Source organism: Heterocephalus glaber, unplaced genomic scaffold (assembly GCF_053883595.1).
Source record: "Heterocephalus glaber isolate CG9 unplaced genomic scaffold, H.glaber_assembly_v1.0 deba00001497, whole genome shotgun sequence".
NCBI classification, from domain to species: Eukaryota; Metazoa; Chordata; class Mammalia; order Rodentia; family Bathyergidae; genus Heterocephalus; species Heterocephalus glaber.
The window spans coordinates 12525920-12546407 of record NW_028258320.1 but is presented as its reverse complement, the minus strand read 5'-3'; the positions used below and the strand labels follow the sequence as shown (position 1 = coordinate 12546407).

The 20488-nt window shown below is 43.2% G+C and overlaps 1 protein-coding gene across 45 annotated transcripts in view; it reads left to right on the top strand.

Moving 5' to 3' along the window:
• Lrmda (leucine rich melanocyte differentiation associated) overlaps positions 1-20488 on the top strand; it is a 1370443-nt gene that overhangs the window by 618857 nt on the left and 731098 nt on the right. For 42 of the 45 annotated variants that reach the window (XR_015440503.1, XR_015440505.1, XR_015440504.1 and 39 more), the window contains one exon: positions 2517-2634. The exons of 2 other annotated variants lie outside the window; for them this stretch is intronic. Coding sequence is in view for 23 of the 43 variants with exons in the window: in XM_087185375.1 (XP_087041501.1) it covers positions 2517-2634 (118 nt within the window). In the remaining 20 variants the exon portion in view is untranslated. Of the gene's footprint in view, positions 1-2516; positions 2635-3228; positions 3762-20488 lie in introns of those variants that run through there. One more of the 45 variants, XM_087185398.1, reaches the window with a different exon arrangement.

The window sequence follows — 20488 nt, the reverse complement described above, 5'->3', positions numbered from 1 at the left end:
CCCAAGCAGTGGCATCCAGGCTGAGCCTCAAGATGGGAGCCAGGTCACCCCACGTCTCACAGACGACTGGCAGCCTGTGTCATGGTCTGTCTCTTCGATTGTATAAGAAGAGTGCCTTGGAAACAGCAGCTCTTTGTCATCTAAAAATTGTAACTAGCTTAAAAGCCAGCACCTCTCTATCTTTCTCCTTTGATTTCAGGGCTGTGATCCAAAGTGAGGCGAAATGACAATGTGCGATCTGTTGTCATCGTGGTTCCTGCCAACCCTGTGAAGGCATCTTTCACTCCATCATTAAACATTGGCTGATTTTCTAATACCAATGTTGTCTTCACCTGAATATTCATCTTTTCCCACCCTACACTTAGTGGGTGTCTTTACTCCTTTGAGCGTCACTCCTGACATTGTTTCTGTCTGTACATGTCTTTATTTGAAAGAATCTGTTGTCATCAAGACTTTGCCGCTACAAGCAGAAGTCGGAAGTTTTCTCTGACAGTTTGAGGCCGGTGGGAATTCTACAAGGGGATAGAAAGGACATTTAGGCCCTTTTTGGCTTCTGCTTGATTTTGGATAATATTAGAGGAGCATTTGGGGAAGTAAGGGAGAAGCCTAGGGAGAGATAGAAAGGAGAATATTAGATGGTAACCAGAAAGGAAGCAGGAAGTAAACAGAGTCTGATTCCAGGACCTCAGGCTTTGGGGTGGACAGCACTGGGGAGGAAAAGTGTACCTCAAAGAGTTTGGGTATTTTGACCTTGACAGTGAGTGATATGAGGGCTATTATTGGAGGGCCCTAAACTGTTGTGCCTGGCTTATGAGTCATCAGCCAAATCTTTTACCTGGATGAGCTTATGAAGGCTACTTGGTGACGTAAGATCATCAGCCCATGATCACGGGAGGTGGTTCTGGGGATCTAAGGCTGCAATGAGGAGAGCACACTGCACCGTAGGTAATCTCTGTCCTGCAAAAGAGCTAAATGCTTGGGATCACTTTGGGATTTGGTTCTTTGAGGCCCGTTTGAATTCCTGTTCCTCCTTTTCCCCTTGGTTATTCAGTAGCATAGGTCCTTTTTCTCTGCTCTCATAACTGTTCTGTGCATAAACTTTGGCATTTAAGCTGATTTCTAATTTCCTTTTATGGATGTGTCTTTCCATTCTGCTAAAAACCCCTCTGAAAGTGGGAAGCATATCATCATCACTATGTATGACATAGTAGGTGCTCAAGAAAGATTTGTGTAGCTAAAATGAACGGGTATGTTACTAAGTACTTCTAATGCAGATTTCCAGGATGTGTTCAGGGTAAACAAAGAAAATTGTCTCTGCCTTCAAGAAGTTTATAGTTTAGGCAAGGACATCAATTGAGCACTAAGAAAATAGAGAACAGCAAAGTGTCAGACTGGATGGTGATGCCATTGTATTCTAGGAGTGCTAATATAAAAGAAAATAAAGCAGCTTAGAGATGTAGAAGAAATTTGCATGGAGTTTGAGTCTTGAAAGATGCGTGCATACTGAGGAGGCTTGGACAGGAAAGAAGTGACAGATTCCCTTGGAGAATCCATTGCTGTTGATGTTAGGTCCTTGCCTATTCTTCCTAAGCAAGATGAGATCTAGGCAATCGCTTGTGTGATTGATGGAGTATGGGGGTTTGAGGGAAAGCATCTGGGTTGGTGATTGACACTAACAAAGGAGAAGTATAGACAGATGCCTGTACCTTTTCTATATTTATTATATATTTATAAACCTATACCCTCACCAAGTGCATCTTCTTGTCACTCCATATACATACACCTGCTTGAGGACAGTTCATTATTCATATAGACATTATGTAATTCCTGGAGTCTATAATGAGTATCAAAGAGTCTTCCAAAGGGAGTGGAGGTCCCTTGGCATTTGTTGGGCTATTAATGGCCCCTAGAAACCAACTCTTCTTCTTTCTCCTTGATGAAGATAATCTTCTTAGCACTACTGTAGAAATAACCCAGTAATGTTAACAAAAAGCCCTCAAGATCTTTGCTTGATTCCTTGAGGAAGCATTTCCAAGTTGCTCATGTTCCTACTTCTACTCCAAAGTCATCCAGGGGATAACAATCTAGTTTTTTGTCCTACATGGCAAAATAGAGGTCTGTTAAGATGAGAGTGATACAAATGACTTAAAGGAATGATAGGAACATAAATGGTACAATCAAAGTGTAGGTTAATCTTCCTGTGGACTTCCTGTGTAGGGAAGCTAGGCCCGTTTTCCAGAATAGAACAAGAATACACTGCTAGAGTCCTACTGGTTGACCTATGTTTGTTGCCATTACTGTATGTTTCTAAAGTTTAGTTGAATGTCTGTGTGAATATAACCTCTCAAGCTTCCCCCCAAAATGATTGTTCATTCTTTGTAACAGGAGATAGGTGACTCGGTAGCCAAGATCTAGACTCCTGGGATGTACTATAATGGAATAGATTCCTAAGGGTCAGGCAAATTGCCTGGGTATTTGGGCCTGCCATCACAAGCTTGTTTCTCACCCTTTTCCAGGTGCTTTGTTCTGCATAAGCTGCCTAGGTTGAAGTTTTTGGATGCCCAGAAAGTAACTAGACAAGAACGAGAGGAGGCATTGGTCAGAGGGGCCTTCATGAAGGTGGTGAAGCCCAAGGTGAGCTGCCTATTCCATGATATTCATAAGGGATTGACACTTCATGACCCTGGTTATTCTTCAGAGCATGGGGGACATTCTCCTGTGGGTTTAGAATGCAAGTGGGATCTCACAGCCATGGTTCACCTATGTAGATACACTGTGGATGTAACAGGAAATAGGACTGGGTATGAACTGGGTTTTCCTGTGACCCAGGCTAAGGGGACAGTATTCATTAGATGGTCTCATCTGATAGAGCAGCACCATACACAGCTCATTGATGAAATTCTAAGGGTCAGTTTTCAGGGTTCCTTCTCAAAGATATTCCCAGAATGGGGCCTCTACAGGTCTGGAGCTGAGAAAGGAGAAAGCACCGGGCATTTCTTGCTTCTGCTGTGGGTAGCATTCCTCTTCAGCGGAAGCTGGCTCTTCTTTCCTATGACCAAAGAGGAGCTGGGGAGAGTAATTTTCTCCCATCGCAGATGAGGGCTCCGTAGGTCCCTGAGATAACATTAGACGGCAGTGGTTTCTGATGTGTCCTGGGCTTGGCCTGGTCTCCCCACATGTAACTCTCCAGAGCTCATCAGAATGTTGTTTATAACCTTTCCTTTACAGCTGCATTGGCAAGGGGGCCGTGCCCAAAAAGTGGTGTCATCCTAATGGCGGTTCTGACAAGGCAGGGGAGGCTTGGCTGGGGGTCTAAGATTCGGACACAAGGATGTTTTTAAGGATATGCACAACTATCTCTTTGGGAAGAGTTGGAGTCCTTCAGTGAAGCCAGAAGCTGGAGAATAAACTCAGTGACCCCCACTGACCCCTTGGAGAACTGTCCTCCCCGGGCTCTGTGGAGCTACACAGTCTCCTCCCATGAGACTGCAGCTCGTGTATTGAAAACACTGGCACAGAAGTCCTAGAGGTCTAGTTTGTCCTCACTTAGCGACTTACAGACCTCTGTACATGCACTGGACATGAATAAGGGAGGAAGAAAAAAATACAAACAAAACCAAAACAGAGCAGCACAATGAAACCTCTTCCATCAAGTTGCTCAGTTGGCAGCAGAACTTGGGCCCCCTTTTTTTCCCTTGAATCCATGAGGTGCAACTGATTTCCTGTTATGCTGAATAAAATTGCTAACAGTTGTAGAAATATATGATATGGAGGGTATAATACTGGCAGATAAATGTATTGTTACCTGTTTCAGCATGTGAGAAATTAATTGAGTGATTCATTTCGTAGCTATTAAAGTGTTAGCAGTTCTCCTGATTGAAGCCCAGGTTTGACATATTGCACATGACTGCCTTTCATTAGTCTAGCTTTTGTAATTTTGTCCAAATCAAAGAATTTATTTCTTGGCTTTTTTTTTCTTGCATCCTTCCTTCCCTTATTTCTTTTTTGGTGAAAATACTGCAGAGACAGCTAATATCACCAAACCCAGCAAAGCTCAACAAATGAACTCTGTAATATCTTGGGTTACAACCTGCCCCTCCTACATTTCCCTCCTTCCTGCGGACACTGTGCAGAGTAAATCAGTGTTGCTCCTACCTTCATTTGCCTTTGGCATAGGAAAGTCTTCATTATCATTGGAAATCAGAAGGAGTACTGAACACACTGTCCTCTGTACTTGGTCAGAATACTCAATATGTACCTACCACTTAGTGTACTGTCCCAAGGTTCTTTATCTACAGATTGAATCCTCACATCACCCTGTGAGGTAGGAGGAAAGGATCATTGGAAAGGATCATTGATCAAGGTGAGGGAACTCAGGCCTGAAGTTCACTGGGCCGAGGTGAACTCTAGGACCTGCCAGAGCTGGGGTTTTACCCATGTGTCTGACTATGGAGCCAGGGCTCCTCATGCTCTACTTTCTTATCTCTGAAGCAGTGAGTTAAATATAGTCCCCGTGGATCGTTTTGTTCAAACCAAACCTCACAGGAAGACATAAATGAAGAATGCAGGTAAAGTAGGACTATTCTGTCAAATAGAGATGGAAGGAGCTAGAACCTTCCCTTCACTTTGAAAGTGACTATGAATGACTCCTTAAAATCCACCATGAGTTATTAGCAGCATCAGCAGAAATGCTCTTCAGAGTTCCCAATTACTTCTCAATTAATTATAGAATTAGCTCATGTTTGTGTGATTGACTCTAACATCCCTGCTAACCATATTAAGCTTTAAAATGCCCATTAATTAGAGGAGGGAGACAAACATGATCTCACCAAGCCTGGGGACCTTAGGTTCTCTTTTGTAGAACCACATGATTTCCAAACTGGACAGAACTTCAGAAATCACTTGTTCTGGTCTCTGGTTTTATAGATGAGGGAACTGGGTGAGGGGTACCATGTCCTGGGGCTCCGCAGTCCTGATGAGGTTCAATGGGGACCAGAACCAAGGGTCGTGGGCTTCTGGTTTGGTGTCCTATTTACGCCATGATCTTTTGAGAACACAAGAGGAATACAGAGTTATTGGTTTGGTGTCAAACTGAATGCCTCTCTTGAATGAGAGGCAATATACCCTTTTGTCTGTTGTTTTTGGAGATATACTTTGGTACTTTTTTTTGCAAATAGAAGGACACCAAATGAGCTGCTTGCTGAATTAATAAATTGGCATTCAAAATGCTGCTTTTGACCGTTTCACAGTGTGTAGAGATGGCTGTTTGTTCCTGTGCAGGTGTGTATATTCCCTGCCTGTCTCTGTGTATGTGTACCTATGTATGCAGTGGGAGGTATTTGTATACCCGGAGCCGGCCTCTAAGTGGAGAGCAATTTCCTTTCCATGAATTGCCGATTCTGTGCTGAGTCCACATGGCAAAAACCTATTTTTCATAAGGATTTGGAGTCTCAGGTTGGCTTCTGTCCTCGCTGAGGGGGCAGCGGCCTGTTGTGCTTATTCAGCATAATGTGCTGACAGATGATCAAGGGGGCATGATTTGGGGAGCTGTTTTCATTTTATTCCTGACATAAAGTATTTGGGAGAATGGAAAATACCTTTCCAATTGCAGCCTTTGCTTTGGAGGTAGGGAACAGGCAGTCTGGGTGTTCTCCACTGACGCAAATGCAAAATCAGCCAGGAACTAATAAACTCCCTGTGTCACCAAGGTTTGATTTGGGACCAGGCAGGCCCTGGCGCCTAAGAGGAGTTCTCTCTCATTCTCTCTTCCTGTGACATGCTTTCTTTCCTCCCTTGCTGCCTTTTGGCCTTTGTTGTTTAAAAACTGCCTTCTGTCTGAGCTCTGACTGTTCTAGAGAAGAACACTGTCATTGATTAGGAGGTGATAGCTAATATGACAGTGGGCTCTTCCAAACTGCGTGGCTGTGTATTTTAGTTAATGGATCTGCAACATCTAGAATTTGCTCATTTCCCAGGATTTTAAAGAAAAGATATATGTCTGTCAGATGTCAGCCACTGAATCATACCATTGTCAATACGGAGAGCATCAGGCTGGGTACAGAGAAGGTTGAGGCTCCCACGGAAAGGCGTCTATAAGGACCAAACCTTGACCCCACTGGCTGCACTGGGAAATGCAGATCAAAGGCACGCAGAGGCCCATCCAGGAGGGTGTGTGGCAGGAACACTGGCCTCGCACATCAGAGGCACAGCTCAAAAATCTGACAGTCAGAATCGCTTAATTATGTCCTGGCTTTGTAATTATTCATCCCTGTTCTGGCAAAAAGCACAGTTGCCATTTCTTTGACGTAATTATTTAAAGCTGAGCCCTCTTGTTTACAGGCCTATATACAAAGCTGACTACCAATGGGTTTAATCTTCAGAACCTTATAGAAACCATGGGGAGAGCAGCAGGGGGTGATTGGACTGAGCATCACAGCGATATTAAACAGTGTTTTGGAGTATGTGTTTTCGTTTGCATTAATGACTATTCATTCTCTTATAGGTAAGATGTGGTGACAGATATGATTGTGAGTGTTGATGAATTTTTGACAGTAGGTCTTGCATTCCTTTATGTAGTCATACCTTGGTTCTCCAGCATGTATAGCTTGAATGTTTGTACAGTTTTGTGTAGCTGGTGCATTTGTATGTATACATCATTAGGTATTTAGAAGGGGGGTCTATGTTGTGTGTGTGTGTATAAAATGGAGTAGGAGTCGGGGGGATAAAGGAGAAGGAAAGGAAGAAGAAAGGAGATATGAGATGTCAAGGAATAAACATATATATACCTGCTGAAAATCTTTTATTCTCATCCTTGTATTAAAAGTTAAAAGTTCCTTGGGTCTGAAGACCACTTGCTCCTATGATGATACTACAGAGGATTTCTTGAGTTTCTTCTATCTTTGTCTGTGTTTGGGGTTCCCATGAACAAGGCAACCTAGGATACAGACAGGGAGAGGAACCACAGAGAAGCCAGCCCACTATTGGGATGAGGAAGCTGTTCCTCACTGGGATGCTTGCTCCATGAGGGCAGGCACTTGACCTGTTTCGTTTATTTCCTTGGCCCATAGCAGAGGCTCATTCAGTACCCACCAAGAGAATGAGCCACAAACACCAGTACATTTGAGAGATCCATCATGAAAACGTGAACATGTTTCACTTGGTTCAACATGATCACTTGAAAAAGCAGGAAAGAGACCATTGTGTTCAGATATGTGGAACCTGTGCACTGACAGAAAAGGCTGATTGTAGATTGCAGAATTTTTCCAAAGGATTCATCTGGAGATTATTTATGATGGGAAAAACTATGGCTGCTGTGATCCCTGCTCCTGGGCTTTTCCATAGGTAGCTTTCTGTGACAGCACAGTGTGGTCTGAGTCCTCCTCATTTCAGAGTGCATCTGCTCATAGTAGGGATTTTCTCAGGAAATGAGAAAATGTTTGGGGCTCCTATAAGTCTGTTTATAGTTAAGGTAACACGCTCCCTTCTTAGCTGCTATTGTTGTTGTTTTTTTAACATGGACCCTGAAAGAGTACTACTAACTAGCAACTTCCTTGGTTGACCTGTTTTTTATACTTAGCCTTAGGTTTGCACTTTACCAACCTCTGCCATGTTCTAAGCAGGGGAGGGGGGATTTTCCTTTCTCTCTCTCTCTCTCTCTCTCTCTCTCTCTCTCTCTCTCTCTCTCCCTCTCTCTCTCTCTGTCCCTTCCTCCCTCCCTCTCTCCTTCTCCCTCTCTCTCTCTCTCTCTTTCTTTTCTTTCTTTCTTTGTCTGAGGATTGAAGTGTCAAGGCTTTTGTACTGAGCTACATCCCCAACCCCTTTTTATTTTGAACAGGGTCTCACTAAGTTGCTAAGTTGCCCAGGCTGAGCTTAAATGTGCAGTCCTCCTGCCTCACCTTCCCAGAGTGCTGGGGTTATAGGTGCACACCATCACACATGGCTTTTCAGGTAAATATCTTTGATACTTTCTGTCATGCCTATCTGGGCCCACTGCAAACACTAAAAGGTTGTCAGAAACTACTTCTAGATTTATAACAATTATAGCATTTATTCTGTTTTGCATAAGGCCAGGGCATGCTTGTAAATAAATATTGTAAACCACAAGTACATGCAGTTAAATAGGCAATTAGCCAATATGCATCAAAGCTCTCTACCATGCCAAACATTCAGGAAAAGAAAACTTAAATATGTTGGCTGATTTTCTGGATGTTTCTAACTACCTGAATGTGTTAATGTTTATGATTCTTTTCTGTTTTTGCACAGATGTTTCTTGTCTAGAGATACCTTCAGATTCTATTTTCAGTTACTTTATAGTACATTTTGAAGAGTGGAAAAAATTTAATTAACTTTGTTTTTGGAGAATGCTTGGGCAGTATGTTTAGAAGCAAGTCCAGAAGCCAGACATGGGTACTTTGTTTGTTTTTCATCCTTCCTCCCAATTTCACAGTTTGTTACAGTCACTTAAGGGAAAATCACTTATTGTTCTGTTTTTAACACTATGGCATCCCTTGTCTAGAATAAATGCTTTCAGAGTACTGTTCTTTAGAGGCATTTGAGTAACAATCTCCTGAAATCAAAGATAGGCTGTGGCAGGAACGTTGTGTCTCCAGTATCCTGGTTAAGCCAAGTGGATGAAGAAGTGAAACTCACAACAGAGAGGAGAGACTGTCAGTGCTGGTGTCTCCTCAGAGAGCCACTCCCAGGAGTCCCTGCAGCCTCTCCAGCTGCTAAGCACATAGCCGAGGCCAGTTCCTGAAGCCCAGTGCCTGGGAAGACTTTGCTGTGTTTCTGATGGAGCCATTGGCTTTTGCAACACCCCAATAGCCCAGGTCCACACTCTTCCTTTGTCTGGTCTACCAAGCATTCACTTTTGTCCAAAGGTATTTGGACAAAGATAGAAGATATCTATCTTCTATGTGAAAAGGATTATGGACATAGGTAACATCTTTTAAGTATGAGGAATGAGATAAAGGCCCACCAGAAACTTTGTACTGTTTCTGGAACCTGACAATAGGGAGAAGTGTGGCAGACTGCATTATTTATGTAAAATTGTCCCTTTCTCTCTGCACTCGCTATGGTTCCTCCTGTAATGTGGCCCATACTTTCCCATCCCATTGACCTTAGCCTTGACCACGTAACACTTTGGCAAATGGAATTCGAGTAGAAGTGACAGCGTGCCAGTTTAGGCCAAGACCTTATGAAGCACCACGTGTTTCTACTCATCGCTTTCACCCATCTGCCATTTGCTGTGAAAACAGCATGAGAGACATGAGGTTCAAACTTGAACCTGATTTGAAGCCTGAAGCCAGACTACCCGAGCCAAGCACAGAGCCCTGCATAAGGAGAAGTGCTTGCAGGGTGTGACTAGGAGTGAAGAGAACTGTTGCTGCAGAAACATAACACATGGGCGGCCACACTGTCCACACATCGTGCCCTCTGATGCCTCCCTGACTGTCTGAACCAGGGCTCTTCACTTAGATACAGCTTGGGGTTTGCTGAGGTCAATGGCTGTTGTTGGTGTCACACCAGCTCCTGAAGGCTTTCTGAATGTTTAATGAGGAGAGGAAGACCAGCCAAAGTATCTATTGGCTGCCTGGTGATACATGACTAGGTGCATAGAAACTTGCCTGATGGAAGAACAACTAGTTAGTTGGCTAGTTAGTTAGTTAGAAGGACACCTGGTATGCAAAAGAGCTCACTGTCTACTAGATATTGTACCAGCTACTTAACAATTTTCTCTCCCATTTTCTCCCTGACCTTGAATCTGCAAATGAGGAGATACATGATCACAGAAGTTGCATACATTGCCTAAAATCATACAGCAGGGTGAAATCAGGGTCTGCCTCATGGCTGCCTAGGCCCAAAACTCGTGCCTTTGCCCTTGTATACCTGACTTCAGGAAAGATAGCCAACCTCAAGTTTGGAAGTCTTTCTACCATGTACCTTCTCTTTTGTTAACAAGAAATGGACAGATGGTGGGAGGCAGGGACACAAGAACTGGAAGACCTGTAGATAGCAGGGATCCAAAGAGAACTGTGTAATTTCTAATTTTGACCTTGTGACTCCTCTCCCTAACCCATTTTGGTGTCTTGCATGGGTTAGGCAGAGACCTAGGGGCCAGGTTGTGGAGGACTGTTTGTGTTAGGCCAAGTTTGCGATTTCCCTTGAAGGTGATGAGGAACCTTGGCAGGTTTGAGGTGGGAGAAAAGTCTAGGCAGGTCTGCACTTGGGTCCCTGGGTATTGGGGAGCAAGAGCAGTAGTGCTCTGTGCAAAGCAGGGTGTTGAAATGCTTTGGATCTGAGGCCACCTAGCCTTCAGAGCACCCTAGGTGGTACTCATGCTCAGGTGGCCACAGGGATGAACAAGCTGGCTTCAAGGGTCCTGTACCTGGGACTGCAAGGCTCAGAGTCTGGGTAAGGACAAATCTGATGGTGACAGAAATCCACAGAAATCCAGTGGTGACTCCTAGCAATGAGTCCGTGGCATTCCAAAATGTCCTTTGACTTATTCTTATTCAAAAGATCTTTCCCCTTATGGGATCAGTTATGTTTGTTTAACGAGCGAATCTAAGCCTTCTTTACTGGGCCATAGTAAGTCCCCACTGGTGTGATTGCTGGTAATGACGGAAATGGAGCCATAGTGGCTGATTATGTCAGAAATCTGCACATTACCACCTCGCTGTGGACTTGATCACCTTTGGAAGAGAGGTTTTGACCCTTTGCTTTTGAAATGTATATTCTTCCTGTTACTGTATTTTTAAAAAATTAAGCTTGAAAAAAAAGAGGAGGAAAGTAAAATAGAAGGTGCTCTCTTAAGAAATTCTTGGAGTTATATTGAAGTGCTATTTTATTCTGTGTGCAGATTCAGGGCTTGGCAGGGAGTTTCTCTCCTGTAACAGATGTGCTGGTGAGCTCGAGCCACTCCTAATTCTTAGTATCCTTTCCTCCACTGCCCACCCTATCCCCGTGACTCCAGGTTAGGGATGCGGAGGAGTGGGCTGGAATGCAGAAGAAACTCATCTGTGAACAGAGAAAAAACTCCAGTTCCTGGACTATGAGTGAAGGGAAGATCATAGTAGCACTGGTGTTCCCTCCTCTCAGTTGTACCAGGGTCTCCCTGTCTGTCCTCCTGAACTCTGGAGCTTGGTGGAACTCTGCCGTGGCAAGTCCCCTCTGGGCCCATAGAAATATCTGATTGTAGGGGCTGAACCTGGGAGAAGTCAGGCGCCCTAGACAGACTCCTAGACAGATGGAAGCCTGCAGGATGCATGGGCCAGTGGTCAGCCACACAGACACCAGGGCAATAGGGAAAATTCATGAACATCATTCTGAAGCTAACAGTGATTACGTGTTAACATTATTTGCAAATGGATGGGAAAGGAAGGAGGAGAAATGAGAATGGCGTGGTCCCATTTTCTATTCCTGAGTTCTGATTATTTCCAAACTTCCTGCTACTAACACTAGCAGATAGGAAGAGCAAACTTTGAGCAGAAGATATAGAAGAAAATTCAGGTAAGCTTAGTGATTAAAGGGATGTTCTGATACTTAACATTCACTTGCTCTTCTTCTTATCCTTAAAAGCAAAGTCACTGGATAGGATGAAATAGTAAGAGAACCTTAGGATATCCAACTTGAATGGAGTTAAGTCTTCACAAAGTTGGAAATAAAACTTCACATGTGTTTGTCTGAATGTGGCTGATGTGTAATTTTCGGGGTATGATTTGGGTGAGTGCCAAGCAAGTAAACACTGGCTCAGTACCAGTATACAGTAGGCACTCATGTGACAAAACTTCTTTCTTTAAACAGTAGGCTCAGTGAGGGGGTAGGTACTCAGAAGGTTGCTTCTTTTCATTAAAAAAAAAAAAAAAAGATCTATACCCTTGCGATGCCTCTCAGCCATTGAGGAGCAAAGAGAACCTGTTTCTTGCCTGTTTCTTCTACCAAACCTCCAGAAACATGTAGGTTCCTAAAGCTGTCAGATCCAGGTTGGGTTTGGTCACAACTCTCCAGAAAGTGAGCTGTTACCTGTCCCGTGTGTTGCCCAGCGGTGGTCACCACAGCTTGCCTTGGAAGCCCATGTACACTGCAGGATTCCAAATGTGTCCTCTCTATCACCCCAACTAGGACAAGTGGCATTTCACAAGCATGATAGGGCAAGTCTGCCCTTGGGGTCCCTGAAGGCTGGTGGTACAATTAGCTCTTTGATTTGCTTTTCTGCTCCTTACAGTGGAGTGTCTTCCACGAACAGACAGGGCACCATCAATAATGCACAGATGCTCTGTAATTGGGGCTTCCTTTGATGTTAATTTAGCTAAGTTCAGTGCCATTGTCAGTGATAGCAATTATGCTCAGCCTTTTCACCAAGGACATTTTAGGATAATTTTATTTTTCATGTGCATTTTAAAATATGGCAGTAAATTTTGAGCTACATTACCTGAATTACAACTCATTATTTCTTTTCAGCAGCGAACTAATGCTCTCTGACTAGGCTCTAAGGCTGTATTTTTTTTTCTTCCTTTTTTTTTTTTTCTTGAAGTGGGGAATTTTAAGTGGGGCTTCTACTTAATGAAGCTTTTAACTCATGAGTGAAATTTACTGGTGAGTCACCTCTTGCTTTTTTGTTTGGCATTTTGGATTGTCACAGAGGCTATCTGGCTGAGTGACCTGCCTCGTGTTTTATTTGGCCCATTTTTATTCATTCCTCCCCACTGCCCAACCTTTATTTTTGTTCTTGACATGATTCAAACAGTTGCCTCCAGCTGTTCTTTTGGGAAGGTTTAAAATCTGAATTTATTGTGGCTATTGTACTCCATGAAAAACCTACGCTCCTTAATTTGTTCTCGGGCTGCTGTTGGATTTCCTGTTGCATGTGGGGGCTGGGCCCACTCCGAGTTTCAGGTTTACATTTGGGTTTGGAGTAAAGGCTGAGTTCGCACCACAGTCTGCCATCAGTGTTTCCCTTCTTACAACAGGGAATGTTGTGCTTCCTCCACGTCTGCTGGGAGGATTACGTGAGATAATCTGTGGACAGCATGAGCACTGTCTCTGACATGGAGAATCAGGGCCATGAGTGTTCTTAGTTGGGCAGGTTCGAGACGCCGCCTTTGTGGCATTGGTCTGTCGTCAGTTTGTGTGGGTGAACAGGGGAGGTAATTTGGGCTTTAGGTGGGGGTAGGGAATGGGGTGTGAGTCATCTCAGGCTGCTGTGACAAAATGCCGAGACCCAGGAAGCTTAAACAATGGGACTTTGTTTTCTTTACTTCCTTCCTTTTTTTTGCTTCCTTCCTTTTTTCTTTTCTTCCCCCCTTCCTTCCCTCCCTTCCTTTCTTCCTTTCTTTTTCCTTCCTTCCTTTCTCTCTCTCTCTCTTTCCTTCCTTCCTTCCTTCCCTCTCTCTCTTTCTTTCTTTCTCTTTCCTTCTTTTTTTTTTTTTGTGGTACTGCAGATTGAACCCAAGGTCTTCACACCAAGCTGTATCCTCAGCCCTGTTTTATTTTGAGGCAGTATCTCATTAATTTGCCCAGGCTGGCCTCCACCTTGAGGTCCTCCTGCTTCAGCCTCCCACAGTGCAGGTACTACAGGAATGCACCACCATTCCCAGCTATGAATTTATTTTCTCAAACCTTGGGGAGTCCAAGGTCAAGGAGTTAGCATGGCTGGGTTCAGGGGTTGGCTCTCTTCCTGGCTTACAGTCACCTTCTCTCAGTGGCCTTGTGCTGTGGGAAAGGAAAGAGAATGGGAGTGAATATGAAGGAATATAAAGGAATGAATATGAATCTTCCTGTTTTGTTTTGAAACAGGTTCTCATTCTGTAGCCAAAGCTGACCTCATACTTGCTATGTAGCCCAGCGATCCTAGGCTGCATAATAAGAACTTGGTGATCCTCTTGCCCTAGTCCCCTCAGTGCTGGGATTACAGTGTGTGTCACTGTCCCTAGCTTGAATTTTTCTCTTCTTATAAACACAGAGGATCTCATTGGGTTAGGTCCTCATTTAAACTTTGGGTTAGGGTCTCAAACTTAATTATCTCCTAAACACTCTGTCCCCAGATATCGTCACACTGGGAGATAAAACTTCAATTTAGGAATCTAGGGAAGACACAGTTCGGCCCATGGCAGAGGGCATTGCTCCTATATTCCTGATGGCATAACTGAGTTTTCTAGGGTTTCCAAGGTGTGATTGAAAAATAATGTAAATGGTTAAAATTTTAAAACTGTATTACTTTAAAAGACACATGGCTGGGCTGGGGATTTAGCTCAGTGGTTCCACCGCCTGCCTTGCAAATGCAAGGACCCATGTTCGATCCCCGGTACCAAAAAAAAAAAAAAAAAAAAAGACACATGGCTATTAATCCCATTCAGAATACTTCCTCTGGTTTTAAACATACTTATCCCATCATTCTTGCCACTTTCTGAAGCAGTTCTGAAAGTCCTCTTTTCTGGTTGTCTTTATTGAGCGGAGGCTGCCTCCATGTCCTGAATTGGTTCAAAATGTTTATCTTTCATGGCCATTTTGACTTTGAGGAAGAGCCAGAAGTTGCACAGTGCCAGATTTAGCAAATAAGGTGGATAAGGACACACTGTGATGTTTTTATGAGCCTGCCTTTCTGTTGGATGGCACTGGGCAGCAGCATTCACTGTATTTTTTAATCACACCTCTTAAAGAAACTCACAAAAGAGGATTTCCAGAACTGCTTCAGAAAGTGGCAAGAACAATGGGATAAATGTGTTTCAAATGAGGGAGATTAATAGTATTGTCTTTTACTGTAATAAATTTTTAAAATTTAAATATTGACTATCAATTTTGATCACTCCTTGAATGAACTATTTCTAAGGCTTTTACTAAGCATCTAAACACTTAAAGGAATATGAGAGGAGAAGGAAGGCCTTGGGTTCCTCCTAGAGAGGCCCTGGTCCCTGAGTTTGGGGCTCTCCCGGCACAGTGCAAAGCCTCTGTGTCCAGGGGTGATGGTAGAGGGAGGGATCCTGGGCCAAAGGCAGAGTGAGCGCGTCAGTAGAGTGAGTGTGGGTGACAGAAGAGGCTCCACAGTGGCTGACACGACCCGCACAGGAGGGCAGAGGGGCACAGCTCTGCATGGACAGCTGAGGAGCAAGTCTTACCATGGGCCCCAACTGTGCAGAAGGACGCCTGGTGCAAAAATAAGTCCTTAAGCCCTTTCATTTATTTGGGTGACCTCGGACTCAACTCTCTTAATCCTCCTCCAACTCCCCTGGTGAATCTGGAAGTCAAGGCCGATGTTTAGACCCTGGAATTTGTCATTGGGATCAGCCCCCTCCTGCCACAGAGTGGAGTGGAGAGAGCTGGGGGGTGAAATCTGGGGGCTTGTTACACTCATCCATAGGGTTTTATCTCCTCCTTAGAAGGGCTTTGAGCCCCAAGGTTGAGATATTGGATCTCAGGATAATTAGAAAACAACCAAGCACTGAATTACACAAAGCCACATTGAACAAGTCTGTTCAGCTTAATGTGTAAAAGAAAAAAAGTCTAATTTCCGCACTCATTCTAATTTTCAGTCATGGGATGTTTGGGAAAAGATTAAGTTACAAATGATTTGTTTCTTCATTTCTTCCTTGTGCTCAGAAAGACTTCCCTGCCAGTTTACAGCTTGTACGCTCTTAGATGACAGGGGCCTAACCCAAACGGCACACGGTGAATTGTGTTTGTTTGAGTAAAAACACATAGGAGGAGGAAAACAGACTCAAGAGCAAAAAGGTTTCCTCCTTTGTTTTTCCTCCCTCTTCCTCTGCACATTATATGACTAAATGTGCAACTTTGTTCACATAACTGCTACAAACAGTTCACTCTGTAGGCCAAACGCTCTCTAATGCAGTAAAATTAAGAAATAATATGCTTTGAAAGTGATTTATGAGTGTGGTTAAACAGCCAGATTTACAAAGAAATAGTTCAGATCTTGGGAAGCCTCAGGAGTCACGTCAAAAATGAATTTGACCATGATTTAAACTGCTACTTTTCTTACATGACATTTAATATGTGTACTTTGGAGACCCATATGTCTTTAATAAAATAGCATTAAGTTTTAAATATGATATGAATGCAGCCAGTTTCTAAATGCATAACCTTTTCCACAACTCCAAAATGCTAACCAATAAGGGAGTCATACACGCAATAAAACATAAACCTTAGAAAATAGCTTTTTATTAAAATGGTTAGACAGTTGGCAGCTGGGTTGCAATGTAATAAATACTTACAGCATTGTGGGTTTATCAGATGTTGTTTACCCTGCAAGCAACTGGGACCAGACAACTAATTACAGCCCCCACACAAAAGCAGTTCAGACTGAGTCCCTGAGTGTGTTGAACAGGCAGAATAACTGTGTTGTGAGCCCTGGACAGGGAGTCCAGAGACCTGGGTTCTAATCCCTCCCCACCACTTAAAGGTGACCTTGGGCAAGTCACTCCATTTCTCTAACTTTGCCATGAAGAGAGTAACACCTGTCAAGCAGATTTATGATGCTGAAAAAGCACCGAACACAGAGCCTGGCCCATAGTTGGAGCTCAGTAAAGAAAATCAATTCTTTAAAATATATTGAAAAGAAAAGTAACTTAGAGATCTTCAGGTTCTTAGAGAGGGGATGATGGATTATGAATCTAGGGTGGCGTTTAGCTAGAGATCAGTGTCTTCTCCACAGAGAGTGAATAGGAGGCTCCTTGCTCATTGCCTCTCCAAGAGACGTGTTGGAAATGACCGAAGGATATATTTACTTCACTGGGAAGGGGACCGTCCTGATAGCCGTCGTCACTTTAACTGTTCCTGGAAATGGAAGTGAGGTGTACACCCTGCCTCTTCTTGCCTCTGAGTTTCCAGCTCAGCGCAAATGTAAAATCTCCTTGCAAACTGCGGTGCATCACCACAAAAGATCTCTTAGCTGCTGTTGCTGCTGTGTGTGTGAACATGGCAACAGGCCTCTCTGGGGAACAGTTCTGCCGTGGGGTTTTCCAAGCCTCATATTTCTACATGTGCGTGCGCAACTTGTTTTTTCAGCATCTCAGATGAAGTGGCTGGTCTGGCATTGGTTTGATTTCCTTGTTTGTGCAACTCATTATTACCACTCTCCTTAGGGAGGGAGTCCTGAACTTCCAAAAATGGGAATTGTAAGTTATAGTTGAGCCTGTGTTCAAATCTCAGGGCTCGGATATATGTGTGGGCAATCAAAGGTTAAGAGGCCAAGGGACTATTTCATTTCATTTTGCTTTATTTTATTTTGTATACTTTAAAACCATGTTATGATCTCAAGAGAGATTAACAAAGACGATCTTTACTCATACTCCCTACATGCAAACAGCACGACTTTTTAGCTTGCTGTGCTCACTTCCAAACTTTCTCCCTTTCTCCATGTATTTTATGTATTTAACACTGTTTTCTTACCTAATGTTTTTGTTGTTTACTTTGTATTCCTCAAGTTTATTTTTCTTAAAAACTATAATTGTCCATCAGATTTGATCTAAGTACCATAAATTACCGCAGTATGTTCCACTATTTCTGACTTTTCACTTTATATGTGAAATGGTGCTAGTTGTGTGTCACTGTTTGTATACGTATGCATGTGTTTCCTGTAAATTACTTTCTCAGAATCATTTTCCATGACTAGGCTTATTGGATCACAATTGGCTTATGGACACATGAGAAATGTTAGCCTTTGTGTAAGATTTCCAAGGTGCCATTTTTCAAGTTGGCCATCCATTCTTGGTGAGTCATTGTACTTACCCAGACCAAAGAAAATATGGGTCATAAGGGACATGTAATGTAAGACTCTCTTCAGAATGGGTTTCATAGAGTCTTATTGGTTGGAATGGTTCTAGAAGAAAGGCTTAGAATCTGTAGAACTCCTACAAAGCATGCATTGAGCTGCTAAATTGTAGTCCTAGGGAATTATGGGTTCCCTAGAGCATCCCGAAAATTATTAACAGCATGCAGTCCTGATCAGTGTGAATGTGCCTTTAGACTGTTAGCCAAATCTTTGCATAATACCAATCATTCTACCTATAAAAGCACAAATATGTTATTGTTCTCAATAGGCAATTTAATGCAGCTCTGGGGAGGAAAAAAGAGAAAAGAAGATTACAAGCTGGCTGATCTTGCTTTTATTTCTCTTAAATCTATCCACACTTCTCAGGGTTTGTACTTGTTTAAAGATTGTATGCAACTGTGCAGTCTGTGTGATTTGGAAAGCAAATCAAACTAAATATGAAGTTTTCAGCGTGTGCTATTTTTAAAGGATTTCATGCATTTATTCCAAATATACGTTTCTTCCCGAGTGGCACTAAACCTATAATCTTTTTCTTGTAACATTTCTTTTTTGGGGAAGGGAGGGCCAAGAGGGTGACTTGGTTTTGGAGTAGAAGGTCCCCATTAACATCTACCTCCTTCTTGTGCCGCATTATTCACAGCAGAGCTATTAAAGCTAATTATTTTCAGGTTTCTATCAAAGGGGGATATTTGAGCTGACAAAAAAAGTATTTATTGGAAAGAAAAATGGCTGTTTAAATGAGAAAGGGATTATTATCATCTACACCTTTGCTCCCTGTCCAAGTTAGCTTTTGTCAGGAGGAGGGGCTAGACGACCCCATGGGAGTCTGTAAGTTAGAGGAGGTTCAGGGGGCTATGGACACAAAATGCCTGTTGTCCCAAGAAGGGGAAGTACATTTCCCCTCATTTCTCTGTGGTGTTTCTGAGTTGTTCATTGATTGGAGCTGACATCAGCCTGTCACTGTCTTTTTCCAATCTGGTAAAATTCACTGACCTTTGATGTGTAATTGGAAGGCTGTTGGTTGATGAGCTGGGTGTAATAGTCAGGGAGACTACCCAGATAATAGACATCCCAGATCTTGGCAGATTAGACTCAGTCCACCACAGGAACCCAAGTGGAGAGTGAGGAGTGTCCAGTTAGGGACTCTTCACTTTTCGAGGGTCTTGAAGGCCTTCACTGGGTTCAGCCAATGAATGGAGCAGGTATGAAAATGTGGAAGATGGTGCAGGAGATTCCTTAGCCTGGTCTTAAGGTGGCATGGCAAATGTCACTTCTGACCCCATTTCCTGGAACTCAGGCATATGAACACTGTTACCTACCAGAGAGTCTGGGAAATGCAGCTGTTGTGGGCTGAACTGTGTCCCCCACAAACTCAGATGGTGACGCTCCCATTCTCAGTGCCTCAGGAGGTGCTTGTGTTTGGAGACGGGATTTTAAAGAGATGACTGAGTTAAAATGAGACTGTAGGGGTGAGCCCTAATCCCATCTAACTGGTGTTCTGATAGGAAGAGGAGATTAGCACACATAAATAGACAGGAGGGGTGCTGCTGCATAGAGGGCAACCACGTGAAGAGGTAGCTAGAGGGTGGTCATCTCCAGGCCTGGAGAGACACTGCAGGCACCTTGATCTTGGACCTCCATCCTCCAGAACTATGAGAAAATAAACTTACCTTAGTTAAGCCACATAATCTGTGGTGTTTTGTTATGGAAACCCTAACAAATGCATACAGCAGGTCAGCTGAGTGCACTAAAGTAAGATGTGGATGCATTTGGCACACCCTGGATAGCCTCTGCTACACTAGGCTCTTGTATATTAGTTCTTTTCAAGGAATCAGCTTGCTGGGAGCTCTGAGTGAGTCTCATTTCCCCTCAGGGCCTCAGACTGCTCAAAGCATGGAGATGTAGTGTATCTCTAGGGCTCTGTGGCCTGCCCATATAAACCCTTGGTGATGTCTTCAGACTTACATGAGGGTATGCTGAAGGATCCATGCTTTCAGGTTCAGCAACCTGGATCCAAACCCTGGCTCTCCCATTTACTGTGGGATGTTAGGTAAATTATCACCTCAATTCACTCATTTTTAAAGTAACTACCCAAAAGTCTTGTTGGATTAAGGAAGAAAGCTAAGAATGAATTAAAGGATTTATCCCAGGTCCTGATACAAAATGAAAAGAAAGCTCAGTACATCTTTTTCTCTCCTTACGTCCCTCCTTTTTCTTCGTTCTTTTTTATTTTTCTGAACTTTAAAAAAAAAATCATTGTCATATGAGTCCTTAATATACAGATGAACAGATACTAACTTTGGAAAGCATTTTTACACATGTGATTTCATCTGATCCTCATGATCCTGCTAGGAAGAAGGCAGAATAGGTGGTTTCTTACTGTACAGATCAGGAGCACCAGGAGGAAATGATTGTGGGATTCACCAAGGATTCCAGAGAAAAATGCAAGTGAGGTCAGATGGTCCAGCCCCTTATTTTTATCTATATCTTATCAGCTATAACTTGACCAATCTGAGGATTCTGGGCTCGGGATGAGACAATGTGATTCAGGCACAGAGGGCCTGAATCATCTGCAGGACACCAAGTTGCTGTCTCTCAGATTCCTTCAGTAAGCACGAAATGACAATGGCAGCTCCTCTAAGAAGGCCTCCATGGAACCCATTTCTCAGATTGGTCCTAACTCTGCCTGATGGAATCTACATC